General features: G+C 41.0%; 1 protein-coding gene across 2 annotated transcripts in view; it reads right to left on the bottom strand.

Moving 5' to 3' along the window:
* Nucleotides 1-1070: 1070 nt before the first annotated feature.
* Nucleotides 1071-17452, bottom strand: part of LOC133114282 (protein kinase C beta type) — a 93659-nt gene continuing 77277 nt past the window's right edge. Inside the window, exon 17 of one of the 2 annotated variants that reach the window (XM_061223524.1) lies at nt 1071-3669. In XM_061223524.1, the coding sequence (XP_061079508.1) occupies nt 3517-3669 (153 nt within the window). In that variant the 3' untranslated portion in view covers nt 1071-3516. Of the gene's footprint in view, nt 3670-9137; nt 13709-17452 lie in introns of those variants that run through there. The other variant, XM_061223523.1, reaches the window with a different exon arrangement.

The following is a 17452-nucleotide window of genomic DNA, read 5'->3' as shown; positions in this document are numbered from 1 at the left end:
GTTCTGCTCGGCTTGTCTGAATCTGAAGTGATGCCAGATTTTAATTTAACAGTGGAAATGGCAGCAAGGTTAATGCCCTGCTTGTTGAAGCCAAGGGAGAGAAAGCAATCAAACATCTACAAATATTACACGTATGGGGAGACGTGCTCAGGTCGTATGTTTAACCCGCACCATCTATCCCCAACCACTCATTCTCTCTCCATGTCTCCCTCACACACACACACACACACACACCTGTGTGAGAGAACTAAACCTTTCCCCCGCCCCACGGGAAGCAGGGGCTGTCTGCAGAAGCTCCCCTGGTTGGCAGCTGCAGCTGCTGGAGTCATAACTCCCCTGGTTTCATTAGTTCACGGCCGGAGACTCGTGCTTGTTTCCATTAAAAGAGGAGATTGCTTTTTAAATGGTTTTGGCTCAGCCTAAGCTGGTATGAGCGAGGCACTTATCACAATTAAACAAAAGACAGAAAAGAATTGGAAGGGGTGGAAGAGGGAGGTGGGGGGTTTAACAAATCCCATAATTCCTTCTTTGATGCCTCCCACCCCTTCCCACCGTTTTCGAAATTTCACCGAATTGTATAATTTGCGGCGACCCCTGGTTTTTTGTTCTCTGTACTCCGCTCTGTGCATTGAACAAGTTTAACTTGGTCCCTCCCACCACCCTCTCCGTTTGGGCAGAGCAGGTGTTTGAGGACAAATTGTTGTGCAGATAACTGGGGATATGTTTATAGAAAAAATGAGAACAGGCTGTTTACGGTAGGTACAGGAATCGAAGCAAGAGTTACAATCTCTAGTCTGGGGGGGGGGGGGGGGGGGCATAGTTAATTAATTAATTAAGCCAGTTTCATTTGTGGCTAAGGAGCTCAATGAGAATATAAAACCCAGGGAAACCCTTTGGTTGGACATAAACCCTGTGAAAGATCTGTCCGTGTGTACATACATTAATTCATGTGAACAAGGACATTACATGATTAGTATTAGGATTCATGTATCCTAAAGTGTGAACAGCGCTAAGGGGAGACTAACGGACTTTGTTGAGGGGAAAAATGGACACAAGAGTCACAGGCCCCATTCAGAATGAACAAACTGTAACGTTTAATTTTCCAATTCTAGCTGGAAGACTTCTAGATACATCCATATTCTCTCATGAACACATATTTGTATTTACAGCAAAAACTAGAAAGAAGGATAAAATAAATAAACACCATGTGTAAGCAATAATATTGATTAAAACAGTGGCTAAACATTAAAACATTTAAGTAGAGGAGTTCAAACCAAGCAGGCATGCACATCAGCTAAAGAGAAATATAATCAAAACAGCCCTCCCCCCCCATCGCCCATCCCATAAAGAAACAAGGGAAAAACTAAAAGAATACAAACATATTCCTTTCAGAATCTGCTGTCATTTATCAGAGGACTTGTGCTCACAAGATTATCAGCACGCGAAGCAAGGCCTTTTATTTACTCCAAATCTGAGCCTTTACACTGTACCCAGCTGCTTCAGGGTGCCAGGGAGATGGTCCATCTCTTGGGTTCTTTTTTGGCGTTTCACTATCCCACATAACACTCGCTCCCGCAGGCAATGGCATACAGATATTATGATACAAGCGGAGAAATCACACACACAAATGCACACATGCATACAAAAAGAAACACGCACACAGACACACAAACACACACGCATACATTCACACACACAAATTAATATAAACACACACCCTAGACACACACATACACATACACACATGCGCCCACACACCCACACACATACAGACAGACGGACGGACGGACGGAAACACACACACAAATGCAGACGGAAACACACACATACAGAATCTGCTGTGGGAGCGCTACAGTGGATTAGGAACAGCAGAGATTTTGCACTTCCTTCAGAACCTGAGCTCAGCCTCACACGCAACTCCCAGAGCACGGAGGCGGCTCTTCCATCCGGAAACTTCCACCCTTTCATGGGCTCGTTCTGAGCACCACTGACACCGCTGCACACGTTTGGGTGAGATTAGCTGGAAACACTTTGCAATAATGTTACATGAACTGGCATTAATTGAGTAGTTGTTAACGTTCTAGTGAGAACTTATTATGTAGAGCTTTGTTAATGTATTTGTACATCATTAATTCATCGATAACTACTTAATTAAGGTAATGCCAATTTGCATTGGAATGGAAATAAAACGGTTAATGTATTTGCTAATGGTTAACTAATTATAGGTTTATCCTATGCTTTGCTAATATAAATATTCATGTCACTAATACATAAGTTAGGAGTTAACAAATACATTAACAAACACAGTTCATTTCATGCTTAATTTGTAAATTTGTACACTACATTAGTTAATGCCAACTCGTGCGATCTTATTGTAACGTGACCGATTAGCTTCCTTGCATTTCTTCAAAATACAGATTAATTCATATTGTATGCTGTAAGATGTAAAATGACCCCTCTCTGATAGATAATATTTGTGTAACATACTGTATGTATCTATACATATAAACAGATGTAATAAATATAAGTCTATAATACCGTATTACAATTACATTTATAGAATGTGTTATTAATTTGACTACTCTATGATATCGCTTTATAGATTAGCCTACCCGTCATTAAAATGAGTCAAAATTAAACGTTGTGTGACTATGCCTTTTCTTGTTTGGCACAGGTTTGGTGCGGAATTGCCGGAAAATGACCCTGATAATTAAATGGATGGAGGAGTTCTCAGTGCCAAAACGGTTAATGAGCTGATTGCGAAAGCAAACGCACCGTACATACATAAATGCTTTTCGGCTGGCCAAGCCTGGTCATGCACATGGAAGATGTGTTTTACATGTATATTTCATTATTTTTAGCATTGTGGCTGAATATTAATGTAGAAAAACCTGTACACAGAAACCCAGGAGAGGAGAAGGAACCAGTAAAAGGCTGTAAAAAGCATCCTTTCCCCTGACCTCTCCCACACTGTGGACCCTGTCCAAAAGGCTGACCTCGCTCACCTGGGCCAGTCACTCAAAGGTGGTGGATTGACATGAGGGAGGCGGAGCTGAATGAGAGAGTGACCATCTGAACGCCTTGCATCACTACGGCAGTGGGAATCCCAGGAGCCTTTTAGTGAGTTCCTGCCAATCCCCAGTGAGGTCATAGCCCCCTGAGTACAAACACACACACAGTATGGACACACGCTCAGACATACACACGCTCATATATACACACACGCACACACAAATGCACACACACACACACACACACACACACACACACACACACACACACACAGTATGCACACAAACACAAACATACACATGAGCATACACTCAGAAACACATGGACATACATGAATGCGACACACACACACACACACACACACACACACACACACACACACACACACACACACACACACACACACACACACACACACACACACACACACACACACACACACACACACACACACACACACACACAGCGGTGACCTAGTGGGGACCGAACGTGGTGGAGACACAGCTACTCCGGGACGATGTAGTCCGCGTTGGTATAGGTGAAGCCCAGGAATTCATCCTGGTCCAGGTTCATGATGAAGAGCTTGTCTGTGGGCGTCATGTCGGTGGGCATCTTGGTAAACTCCCGGTCAAAGTTACACGTGTCCCTCCGGTTTTTCTATTACGGGAAGAAAGGGGACAAAGAGAAAACTGCTTACATTCATCGCCAAAGAGCACCTGGCTTTTCATGCAATCGTAGAGAGCGCGGAGGAGGATCCATTCAAAATAAAAACACCCAGGGAAAGTTTCCGATAGGCCCCCACCATGCGCTTGCAAACGAGCCTTCAGTGCTAATGCATGCAGCACAGGGAGTGCAGGAGAGAGGCAGCAAGGCTCTTACATTCCTGGGGCCGGGATTCACCCAATGCTGTGTGTCTGCCATTCCCACATTCTCCAAACACACACACAACAAGCTTGCAGGTTATATCACTGCATATTCACATGCTGCCATATCTGTGTTTAACGAGAAAACACCAGGCTTAACACAGCCCTGGTATGTGAGCTTGTAACAGGCGCAACTTGAAAATTCACCTTTAAACTGACGTGTCCTGAACCTTTTTTAATTGATTTGTGTGAGTAATATCATATTACATGTTTGAAATAAGAATCATCCCTGTGCAGCTGATTGTTATTGTGATTATTATAATTTTTTTGCGGTCTGATTTATTTCATTGGCATTGTTAATCTTTTTAATGCCAATTTTAAATTGAAAGACAGGTTGCCACTTGTAATCAAAATGATACTAAACAGCCTGAAGTGCTTTAATGTGAAGTGCACATTACTAACTGAGTAAGAGGTTAATCTGCTGCATATACATGACCCTAATTTAAATAGATGGTCTTCCTGATCATGGAAATCAGTAAAGACACAGGTTCAGGACAATTATTGGTGCAAGCCACGATGATGTCACTGGCCAACTATAACCGGGAGCCTGCAGCAGTGGAACACGATTGGCCACGTCCAAGCAGGGGCGGGTTTTACGATGCGTTTAGGTCTGTCAGGATTCCCCACGCTGCTGCTGCATTGTCATCTCCCAGTGACACGGCAGGCATCCTCAGCTGTTCTCAAATATACTACAAAGCAACGCTAAAGTGTCATGTTGATTTCATTGCCAACGCATCAGATGTACACCAATCAAAATTGCTATATCCAATATAATATAATATCCTCTTGAGACACGCCAGTATTAATTTAATACTTTCAACATAATACATAACATTAAAGTCATTTAGCAGACGCTCTTATTCAGAGCGACACACAATAAAGTGCAAATACAATTGTCTTGGATGACAAAAACAGTGTTGCAGTGAACATATTTTTCAAAAATGGTATTTTAGTTTAATTTAATGTTCCTCATAGTGTAAGTGTCAGCATAGATGAATATACAGTTTTTGAGATAAAAAACCTACATGGGACAAAACTGATTTGCCGGGTCTTAGGAGGATACAAATATGATTTAAATGAAAAGTTTCTGACTGAATGTGAACCAACAGGGCAAGGGAGAAGATAAACAGTTAACCCACAGTGTATTCATCATTTCTAGAGCTGAGAGTAGTTGCATGAGTGAGAATATAACTCACACAACAAGCTGCTAACACATATTTATGATAATCAGGAACATCACGGATATACCCATGTGTTAACAGAACACAAGAATTTTAGGAAGAACAGATCATTTTTTTGAGAACAAATCAATGAGCCTATTCAGACTTGGGTATAACTGCCAACTGTCTACTTGCACTGTGTTAAGCCTAAGGATCTCATCCACAGCTACCTGACCTGGTAGTTCCATACATGAACAATTCTGTGTGAAAGAAATAAAATAAAATAAAAAGCCTGTAATCAGTGCAAACTATAACATTGTACAAACGGTACAGAGAATACAGGAAACATTCAAAACATTGTTCTAGTGGTTTACATGAGAATGCAGGGCGAGTTTATGTTCATCATTTGAATGCAGTCAGTTTTTTAAGGGGATACTACACTCAAATTGTTATCATATTCCATTGATCCCTCCATGAGTAGAAGGCTGTTTTCTAAGTTGTCATCTATATATAGACTTGAGCATGCTTCCAAAACACTCTACTAAACATTGCTACTGCATTGTCAGGGTGTAGCTGCCCTGGTGATGCAAAATCCATCACAAGGGCACCATTTCCTTGGTATGATGTAATTGGGGGACAGGCCAATTCACCATCTAAAATGTATTTAGGGATAGTTTTTCCAAGAGACTTCCCCACATTCTCATGAATGCACTAGGGAGACAAACTGTCAGAACACACCGCAACTGAACTACTGAGAGACCAGCAGAAACTGACAGGACATTTCAGGGAACAAAGGCAGAGAAAGGACACATTTATAAAAAGGGAATGAAAACAGTGAGTCAGTCAGTGGTGCAGAACAAGCCCAGGCCACAACAGAAAAATGTACAAACTATAATAAGAATTTGAAAAGCTTTCAGGTTTACAGGCATGAGCTGACACAGAAATAAGATGGGTCCTGAATAGTGTTTGAGAGAGAAGGTTCAAGGCAAGGCTGAAATCACAGCTCACTTCCTACCTTCTGCTCCGTCTCCCTTGCAGGCCCAGCTCATCCCCAGGGTGGGGTGCACACAAGGCCCACATCCAGTGTAGGGACCTGGGCATCAGCGCCACTGGAGTGCCTGGTCACCTGAGGCCTATATTGCTAATCGGTTTTGCATCACTCTTAGCAGGTGAGTTAGAGTAAACTCAAATATAAATAATGATAACGATTTCATTCCATTGTATTCATTAGTCATGGTATATTTTGCCTCTGTGGCAAGACAGAATTATTTAAGGATTTTTTTGAGGAACAGGCTACTCATTTTATGGTTTAGTTGTTATTTAGGCCCACATTTCAAATGCTGAAATGAAGATAATTGAATGCTTTGAAAATTAATGTATTTCCGCACCTCTGTACTACTGTAGACAAAGTGTGTGACCATGCAGGATTTTCACCTTGAAAATATTATAAAACAAACATGCTCAGTCATTACTATGATACACTGGTAACCTGCATCTCATAGCTGCCAACTCTCACACTTTCGGAGTGAGACACGCATTTGCCTGTTTTCACACGCACATGCAAATGCGTGTGTCTCACGCCGAAAGCGTGAGAGTTGGCAGCTATGGCATCTATGTTCACTTTTGTCCAATACCTTCCTTGTTTGTCTACTTGTATTTGTAATTCTAAAAACTGCTCAGGCCTCTTCTGGGCATGAAACTTTTTTTTATTTCTGTTACGTATCTGAAGAGCATGTGTCCAATACACTAAACTAAGTTTTGTATGTCAGCTGGCTAGCCATGATAGCTGGGTCCCAATGCACAGTACTAATATTACTGCTTATATTTTCTGGAGATTCTACCAGCTCATGCCTAAATACCGGACATTTTGAAGACTTTTGATGCATTTGTTAGTATGCATACTTCTGTTACAGAATTGTTCAGACAGGCTAACAGATAGAGCAGACTGAAATCCACTGGCGTTAGCAGCACTAGCTAGCATCACCACTAGCTAAAGTTTACCTAAAGTTAGCCAACTACATACAAACACGAGCAATGTCAGTTAAATAGCTAGCTAGCTAAATGGCCTGTGTGAAAGGCAACTACTAAAGCTGATGTTTTACGAATCATATTAGACTGTGGTTTTTCAGCTCATTGCGATCATGGCAGTCTTCTGCAAAGGAGAGACGGGGTTGAGAGTGGGGCGTAGATGTTTTTTGTATACAAACACTGGAGCGAGAAATCCTGCATTGTACACCTTAGAGCAGAGGTCACCAACCCTGTTCCTGGAGATCTGACATCCTGTATGTTTTCACTCCAAACGGAATTTGGCCCACCTGATTCTACCAATTAGCAGCTCGATTAGTTCTCTAGCTGTTGAAGGAGGTGCACTTTGTTAGGGTTGGAGTGAAAACCTACAGGACGGTAGATCTCCAGGAACAGGGTTGGTGACCCCTGACCTAGAGGCTAGTAAACATTGAAACAAGTTTCAGTCTGGTTTTAAACCCATTTTAATAACCCCGCCGAGAATAACCAAGAGCAGAAGATGGAAAAAGGCTGGAGCTGACCACCTGGTGTGAATACAGAAGATGTAGAACATCTGGTATATACAATGGGGGTGCTTCATGGACTGCCTGATGGCCTCTAGGGAAGGTGACCACCTCCAGAGCTCACACTGGGCATCTCCAAAAGTCAGATGGCCAGATCGACCCAACGGCAAGAAACCATTTTATTGGTTCTGCAAGGAGTTGTATGTAAACTTGTGTGTAAACATCTTTCCTACAGCTGCTCATTGGTTTTGGCATTATTAGCATGAGGATGGGGGTAATTTCACTAGAATTTGACACAGGAAAGTCCAGCAAGAGGAAACAAGAGCGATCATGTGTAATCTAAACACAAAACACAAACCCTTCCTCCTAATATTTGAAGCAGGAAGTGCAAATATGACCCCCCCTGTGGGCGTTTATTAGATACAACGGGATGGGAATCTTTCATACGCAAACCAGGGGAAAGATGACGCACTGAGGCACGCATTTTATGCGGAATTGTAGCCGCTAATCTAGCCGTAGTGTTTAATTTTAACCGTTGATTCTTTCATTTCCGTGTCTTTTGAGGCGTGAGGCTTTTCCAGAACGAGCGGATTACAGTTGAGCTGATGTCAGCCGCTCCAGAGAATAGCCGTATCAAACAGTGACCTGTTTTGGGCTGATAAGCTCCGTGAAGTGCTAACTGACTCATTTAAATTTGAGGCTGCCAGATTCGGAATTAATTAACATCCACGTGCCAAACAAGAGGTACATATGGCAAAACAGAACATCAACCAAAGATTCAAAATTGTATTAATTAAAAAACATATATTTGCAGGGCAGAGACTGCCTGGCTTCAACCATACGTAGCCTACAGCCTCTAATAATAGAAGGAACAATCACAATATCGACACTAATTGCAGTAATCCATTCCTTAATTACAATCATCGTCGTCATAACGACTGTTAGGTCATTGCAGAGAGTTGTTTCTCTACTTCGACTTGGATGAGCAAGAGACAGAAAACAAAAGCTGATAATCATGCAGTCTAAGCATGTAGGCTGAATATAATTTTCTTTAGTGAACCAGCCATGAGGCATAGCTTACTGTAAATCCATTCCGGAAAATATGAAATATCAAACATTAAGCTTAGTTTGTCCACAACACGTCATTCTCCTTTACATTTATAGTAATCAGTTGATCAAGAGTTGATCTCAATTTGTAGCCACACAATGCAAGTTTTTTTCAGAAAAGAAAATGTACTCAAGTGCTGCAGCTGCCCCCAGAGTAAACCCAACCTGGCCCATTTTACACATCTGCAGTTTTAACTTCACCCTTACTGTGATTGCGAGTTCTGGGTACTGAGTCTTGTCAAAAAGAGTACCACAACTGGCAGTGACAGATGCATTTAAATTAATGTCATAGTCAAATATTCTATTGTTCTGACATTATTTTCCCATAATTTCAATTGTGTTGAAACTTGGTCATCCCATATTTAAGTTTTTTTTTTTCTCCCAAAAGTAATGCTCAAGGAAGCCAATCATATTTAAGTTTTATTTCATACATTCATGCCTTTTTATGAAAAAAAAAAAGAACACTTAGGCACATTAAATAGCAGTTGAGGTATAGTGTACACAGCACACACAATAGCCTGCAGAATTCACTTAAGCTCTGATGGTCAAATATAACATGAGATCACAGTCTTCAGTTAATATTTCATGCACAAGGCTCTTTTTTATGTGTTGAACTATGACATGTAATGAGTTATTGGATTAGAAATAATTTTTTGTTTACAATACTGAGCATATATGCATATACTTATATTTGACACTGTTCTGAGACACAAACATATTAAAGCCCTAATAAGCTTTATACTACTGCTTTTGGCAGGAATGAGAAACAACTACGTTTGTTTTTGTTATTTAGATTATACCTAAAGATCAGTAGCAGTTGGCGGGCCCTTAAACTGATGATTGGTCTAAACCTGTTGTAAGTCATTTTGCTTGATAATCAATACAGCGGTTCATTCATATATATTAGACCATCAGATATATCAGCTTTACTCAGTCATGTCATTCACTTTGCACATTTTCTCAACATTATTTGCGGAGACATGTAGGTACTCTTCCTTCTCTGCACTGAGAGAATATTAATGGGAAAGACCTATTATGCACAGCTGGTTAAGCTGAATCAAACACAGCATTAAACAGAGTGGTGTATCTTTTTTGTTAAGTGTACTTCGTGATTAAAACTTTTAAAAAAATGTATAATTTAATCTCCCTAATCTGATACTTGTCAATTGATAATTGAAATCACACCATTGGCACGCTTGTTAATCAGGGAAAATGAATGAAAACAGGCTGTTGAGACCAATGATAATTTAAATGAAATTTTGCTGCTGCACCAATATTCATATAAACGACTGCCACTGCTATGCTGCTATAGATAAACATCTTAGTCATGGTCAATTCTATGAAATAAACATTCAATTATCATATTTAAAATAATAATAATAATAATTAAAAAAGATTTGTATGTTCACCACAAGTCTGAAATCCTGAAGCCTGGCCATCCATCAAACTCAGCTCCTGGTTGTTGTACAATCTCTAAAAATACCTGAAACTGGACATGAAAAGTCCAATTGCTTGAATGACAAGGACTAAACCACATGCCTGCATTAATTCCTGATATTAATTGCTGGGTACACAACTATCCCATTTTTGTATGTTATTGTAATTTTGTTTATTTAACTTTGTGTTTTATGTTTGGCCCCCTTTATAAAGGATCTCAATGGGGTTTCTCCTGGTAAAATTAATAATAATAAAATAAAAGCAGGTTTATATTTTCCCCCAACTTTTAAATGCCATTTTACAGCAAATGTATGATTTCTGATGGATTCGTGTTGGGACAATAGCCAGGGTTACTTTGGGAAATGTTACAGATTCATTTTGAAGGAAATTACTTTCATCTTTGACTTTTGGTTGTGGAATGCAGTTGCATTTGCTAGCAATATCAGCACGGATGTTGCATGACTTGATATGCTTGTAACATGCTCGTCAATTAGTATGTATATTCTTTTACATTTAATATCAAGGGCAGAGGGAATCTGGCAGTGTTTCTTATAACCAGGGATGTTAGAATTGTGTTCACTGGTTAAAATCTATGCATTTAAATATTCTAATATAATTTTAAACATAATTTAAAATGGTATGTTTAAACACATATTACAAACACACTGCAGTCGACTAGCTCTTGCATGCAGTTCTTGAGGGACCACTAGCGTAATCCTTTTTTGCTCATTTGCACAGTTGTGGAAATGGGTAAATCAGGATAAATTATTGTGCTAATTAAATCAATTAAATTCATAATTAACAGCAGAGCCTGAAGGAAACAATCAACAAAATAGAAAAAGAGCATAAATGTGGCCATTCAGTAACTGCACTTCCACACCTGTCCTTCATGTGAAATAGCAGTCATTTATAGGGACAGTCTACTGGCTACTAGAAAACAATCCTTGCAGGTGACAGACCCATCAGAAACTGGGAGAATGGCAGCACAAGGATTTCCGGTTGTATTTGGGGGGGGGGGGGGGGGGGGATTTGTTTCTCTGGAAGGTGGGCCACTGGTGTTTGATTGCCTGCGGGGTCACTGTGGGAGTTACAGAACCAAGCCCTTGTCAGCAGAGCAAGGCCTGCTTTGCCCTGTCAACCACAGATTAGCTTCGGCTGCAGACAAACAAAATAGCATTTTGGAAGAAGAGACAGCGCCTGCATACTAAAAGCACTGCTCTACACCGGAGAACAGCTAAAAATGTGTGTGCCTGCATGTGCGTGTATGCGTGTCTTTGTGTGTGTATAGGTAGCATATCAGAGAATCAAACTGATATTTACGCTTACTATGTTTTATCGTGTTTAATTGTAATTTATTTTGCTTGGAAAGCACTTTGAGCTGCACTGTAATGTATGAAATGTGCCATATAAATTAAGCTATTACTATTATATTCATAATAATAATAAAAAATAAAAAAGAGAACACCTTCACCAGGCAGAATTTGAGTTTTCTGAAGGAAGGAGACATTTACAGAAGGTATGTTTAAGTTATGTGTTCTTTTCTCTCAAGGTGCGTTTACTGTACACTGAGCTTAACGTTTCAGCTTTCATATCTGAGTGAAGAGTCTAAGACTCTTGCACAGCTGCGTGTGGGTGTTTGTACATATCCTCCTGCCTAGCTGGTCGCATAAATTATGAACTACTTTTACCAGTAATCTGAATCATGTAATATACACAGCACATGCATTTAAAACATTTGTTATGAAAGTTATTTTCCAGTTTTGAGTGAGCAGAGCATATCCTATTTGAAAAATGTAAACAGTATCCCTACTGTAAAATCACTGCCTTTACAGTATCTCCCAGCATTCATGAGAGGAAGCAAGGTGTAGGCATTAGCAAACAGTGAAGGAGGATGCATTTCTCCTATTCCCTATATTTCACGGGGCTTTGCTGTTTCAGGGTCGTCATTTCCTCCTTCATACCAGCCTGACCCCTGACCCCTGACCCCACTCATGAAACTGGTCAGAGCTCCACAGGGGGGAAAGGGGTGCAATAAAACAGCCTAGTTTCAGCACTGCAGTGGGAATGGGGCGTAATAAAACAACCTGGCTCCGTGTCTACAGTGGGGAAAAATCATTATAATCTGCTATTTAACTGACGATTTTATCCAAAGCGACATACAGTTGATTAGATTAACCAGGGGAGAATGCCCTCTGGAGCAATGCGGGGTTAAGGCCATTGCTCAAGGGCCCAACAGCCATGTGGATCTTATCGTGGCTACACTGGGGATTGAACCACCAAACTTCTGGGTCCCAGTCATGTGCCTCAGCCACTCGGCTACAGGCTGCCCCATGTAGTATAATAAAAACCGGTGTGGTTCCAGCTCTTACAGTGGAAAAGCGTGTACCAGGACTGGTGACTAAGCTGACAGTTTCTAACAAAGATTCTTTTGTAAGCCCACAGATAGTGACAGAGACAATGATGAGAAGGCATAATCCTTCTTCCCGCTCCTTTTCTTCACGGGGGTGTGTCTTACTTATGTGCACCAAGAGGGGGGAGCCAGACGTGAGGTCGCTGCCTTTTTTAGAGGAAGGGGGAAAGCGCGATGGAGCTACTATTTACAGGCAGCTATAGCGCAGAGTACAATTTCACACTGACAGAAGCACGGAATTATTTCATCCTGTAAACATTATCTTTTCATGCTTGAAAAAAAAAAAAGTAAATAATAAATAGTTCTTAATCACTTGTGTGCGTATATGATTATATGATTAGTTAGTCTTAATCTAAGTACATTGGTTAAGAGAGCAAATTGTCAATAGAAAGGCTCATGCAAATTCCGGAACAGCCTTCCCTCTGTAAACAAACAAATTAACAAGATGAACAAAAACATACGACGCCATTTACTTTCACGGATATTCGTTAAAGATCCTAGAAACTATCAAGTGATTATGGTTGGATCCATAATCTGACAAAAAAAAAAATTGTGAAATAAAATGCCTATGCAATAAACATTGCATAGACAGGAATGATTGACAAGGGTGAGAGAGAAATGCCATATTATGCTAGAAATAAAAACTGGGTGCCAAAGAACGTGCATACTTTCAGCAAACCTATGGGTTATCTATCATCAGTCCAATATTTTAATTATAGGGTTTAGTCGGCGACGAAACAGAATTTAGGTCTAACAGGGGTCCTACGTGATATTGTTAGCGGGAATTTGCACTGATATACATTCAAACCTGTCAGTTCTTAGTATCATAGATTTTTTTGTTTTTCATTAGCTTTTTGTATATACATGTTGATAACTGTGTAGTACACATACATATAAACAGATATATTGATCATTCAAATTCAGCCAAGAGGCTCATGCGTCATTATTTTTTGTTTGTTTTTTTGCGAGTCCTTAACTCTGGGCTTCCTGGGCAGCGTACGCGGAGTTAATAAAGGAGAACCCCTGGAACTCGTCCTGGTCGAGGTTGTTGATGACCTCCTCGTCTGGCGGGGTCAGCACCGGGGGGTGGCGGGTGAAAAAGCGGTCAAAGTTCTCGGCATCCCGGCCACACTGTAAGGAAGGAGGGGGGGAAAAAAAGAAAAAGGAAAACAAAACAAAAAAAGAGAGGGATGTGATGGGGTTTGAGGTGGATAAAACAAAATGGAAGGAAAGTAGAAGGAGAAAAGAAGAGATGAAAATGAGGACTGTGGATGGGTAATGGAAACCACAAAGGCTTGTATACCACATATATGTACAAGCCTGTTGCCATGGGTACATGTGGTGGGCCACAGTGACAGGAGACCCCCAAGAAATGGGCTGGGCTACAACACGTTATCAGTCACTCACTGATACAAACCAATCAGAGTTTTGCTTCCTACAGAGGGTAGCAAAGTATTTGGTTTATACAAGTTAGTGATTGACAGTTCATGACTAAGTCCACTAATTTTGCCTGACAGGGAATGTTAATGTTCAGAATTTTAGGATACATGTCCAATATTCCTTGTAAGTTAAAATTAACTGGACATAATTTCCACATTTCCACATTTGCTTTGGGAGTCCCGCTCTCCGGTTAAAACAGAGACACAATGTGTGAGCGTGAGGTGATTTATATTCATTGTAACTGCGATGTAAAGTAATAACAAGGCTGTGCATCCTTTCAGCTGTATAGGCACAGAGGGTGACTCTGGGACCAATAAAAACCCACGGAAAGAATTTGGACAGACAGCCCTATAAGGCTTAGACGTATTTATATAATACTGCTCATCCAAACAAATGCTCTCACCCAAAGTTAACCTTAATATATTTATCAACATTGCCGGAAATTAAGAAGTGATGTGAAGGTCACACTATGATTTACATTTTAAATGAAAAGTGGAAAAGAAACGATTACTAATTTTCCACAGAACAACCTTAGCTGCTTGCTAAATCCAAAATATCCGAGGCTTAGCACCCAGGAAATGGAAAGCCCTCTCTCTGCTAAGAGTATTGCCTCAGACAGCTTAAGACCTGGTCACACTAAGGATGATGAAGACATCAATAACCATAATGTTAAAAATAAGTAAATTACTTGAATGCAAATGATTAGAGTCAGATTAGACTTACTAACTTCAGAATGTTAACTATAAAAATTACCTAGCATCAGAGTGACAGCTACTGCTGGGATCTCTTTTGGAGCAATTCCTTTTAATAGAGTTCCCCACTGATAAAATGTATCAAAACAAACAGCGCCATTTAAAGAAGATTATGCAGAGGTTGAGAGAGAGGGCGGCATTCATTGGATAGGAAAAAACATTAGCTGGTGTAAATGCTAGCAAATTATGGATGGTTATACTTATAGTCATTAATAATAGTCAATGTTCCCAATATGATCAGGGACTTAGATAGGCACCTATTGAGTAGCCCACATACTGCATACAGCACACTGGCTGAAAGACCCAAGGGCATCACAGCTGCTTTTGAGGGGTCTGATTAAATCAAATCAACAGGAGGCCATCTTATTCACACTATGGGTCTGTGTTTGTTGAGTAAATCACATTCCTGCACACAACAATCCATAAAACATAGTGACACTTTCTTTGTGCAACATTATATCCTCATTCTTTAATGAAACAAGTAAAATGATAAAGGACATGAAGTAACACACAAAAAGATGATCGGTGGTTGGCGGACGAATGCTATGCTGGTTTCACATCATGAGATCATATTGCTCAACCGAGATTGCCGTTGTGCAGAATGAAAATCAGGCCGGAGTCGGATTCCCCCCACTTTCGTAAACTTTTTGCGACGAGGTTAAGATATAGTCCATTGCAACAAAGTTACATAAAAAATAAACAAATGTATTCAGCGTGCATGTGACCTGAGAAAAATAGCATCTGTAGAGCATGCGATGTAGCTGGACATGCTAAAATAGGCTGTGAGACCACATACATTGTCTTGTCCTACTAAGATTTTCTGTCTATACGAGGATCTGTGCCACGCGCAAATGAATCCATGGCATTGGGGAATTCTTTAAGGAGGTCAAGCTCGGTCTTTCTGTGTCATGGCTGGGTTACAATAAACCCTGTGCAACCTGCATACTGTAAGAAGTGAAAAATTTGTCAATGAAGCTGAAGATGCTGAATTAATATGTTACCACAAGCCACAGGTTTAGTGGAGTACATGAACAAAAAAATGGAATAATCATTTCGAAAATGAGCTCATGTCCACCCGGCTCCGCTAATTTTCCTGCATTTCTGAATGAACCTCTGCTGATGCCAGACTCATGCGCCAGTGCAGTATATGATTATGAGCAGGACGTTCCTCCAAGCTGCTGCTCGGCCACCAAACATCAGTCAAAAATGGAAAACAGAGGCAAAGGCTTTTGCAGTGTCGTCCTCTCCAATCGCCTGTCACTGGCGATTAGCGTCAGGGGGCCCGCTGCTGTTGCTGTGGGAACGAGCTACCGTGGCTAAGCCTGCAACAGCAGCCTGTCCTCATGAACACACAGGGGACCAGCCATTTTCATGGATACTTAGACCAGGAGCGTCCAGTATTTTGGATACAGGCTTTTGTTCTGGCATAACACTAAAACACCCGATTAAACTCATCAAGCCTTGATTGAAGACCTTCATTAGATGAATCCGTTGCACAGTACAAAAGCGTTAATTTAAAGGAACACACCCACATTTTGGGAAATATACCTTTTTTCCGACTTAGCCAGACAAGGAACACGCATATCCTTCTTGAACACACATGTACCTAGCTCTACCTTCAGAAGGGGCCCACGGATCACTGCGCTCAACCAGCACAAGACTGAACGATACATGTGTGTTCAGTGTTTATAGTTCCCACTGTCTAACTTCTCCGAAAACATCTAGTTTCTACAATTCTTTTCCCGCATGTGTATTTCAAATACACGATACCTTGTGTAAATAAGACCGCTTCTCAGTTACTGCAAGGTGTATTTCTTCACTGACTCCTATAGGCTTCTTTATGCTAAGCTAACATGTTATGCTAACATGAAAACCAAGCCAGTGAATGAATTAAATCGAACATCTTGTCTAAGTCTGGGTAAGTTGGAAAATTTCCCAAAATGTTGGCGTATTCCTTTTAGCCCTTCTCCAATAAGACACTTTTTTTTTTCTGTCTGCCTCGTCTCTATCTGTCCCTTTTCTTTCCCCAGCAGCCCTAATTCTCCTGTCCTTCAGAATGAGAGAGAAAGAGCGAGAGAGCAAGAGAGAGAAAGAGCGAGACAGAGAGAAAGAGAGAGCAAGAGAGAGAGAAAGAGCGAGAGAGAGAAATAGAGACAGAGAGAACAAGAGAAAGAGTGAGAGAGATAAAGAGAGAGGGGGCTGGTGAGACTGTGGCGCAATAAACCTGAGATAACCGTGGAAACAGAGATAGGCCGGAGGGGGAGCAGAAGAGTCACATCGCATCACATCCTGCCGACGCAGCGGCAGAGAGATGAACATCCACAGACAGCTCCTCTAACCCACCAATCAGAGAGCCTCACTCCATCCCTGGGCTTTTTACCATTTCCCTCACCTTTGGAGTACCTGTACTTGTATTTATCGCTCTGTATATTTCCCTCTCTTCTATTCCATTTCACTTGCTCCTTCTGAAATCCCTTGCACACTAAAAAGAATCTATACAAGTTATTATTGTTTTTTAGTAGTACTTGTATCACGATTATTAGTATTCTCCTGTGTGGAGCGATTGGTTCTGCTGGGTAGAGGGGTTTAACAGGATTATGAGCAGGACATCCAGAACCCCCTCCCACCCCCCCCCCCCGCCCCCCCCACCCCCCACAGCCCGGAAAGTGAAGCCGCTGAGACC

This window comes from Conger conger, chromosome 16 (assembly GCF_963514075.1).
Source record: "Conger conger chromosome 16, fConCon1.1, whole genome shotgun sequence".
NCBI classification, from domain to species: domain Eukaryota; kingdom Metazoa; phylum Chordata; class Actinopteri; order Anguilliformes; family Congridae; genus Conger; species Conger conger.
The sequence above is the reverse complement of the archived record's forward strand: the minus strand, read 5'-3'. Positions and strand labels throughout refer to the sequence as shown.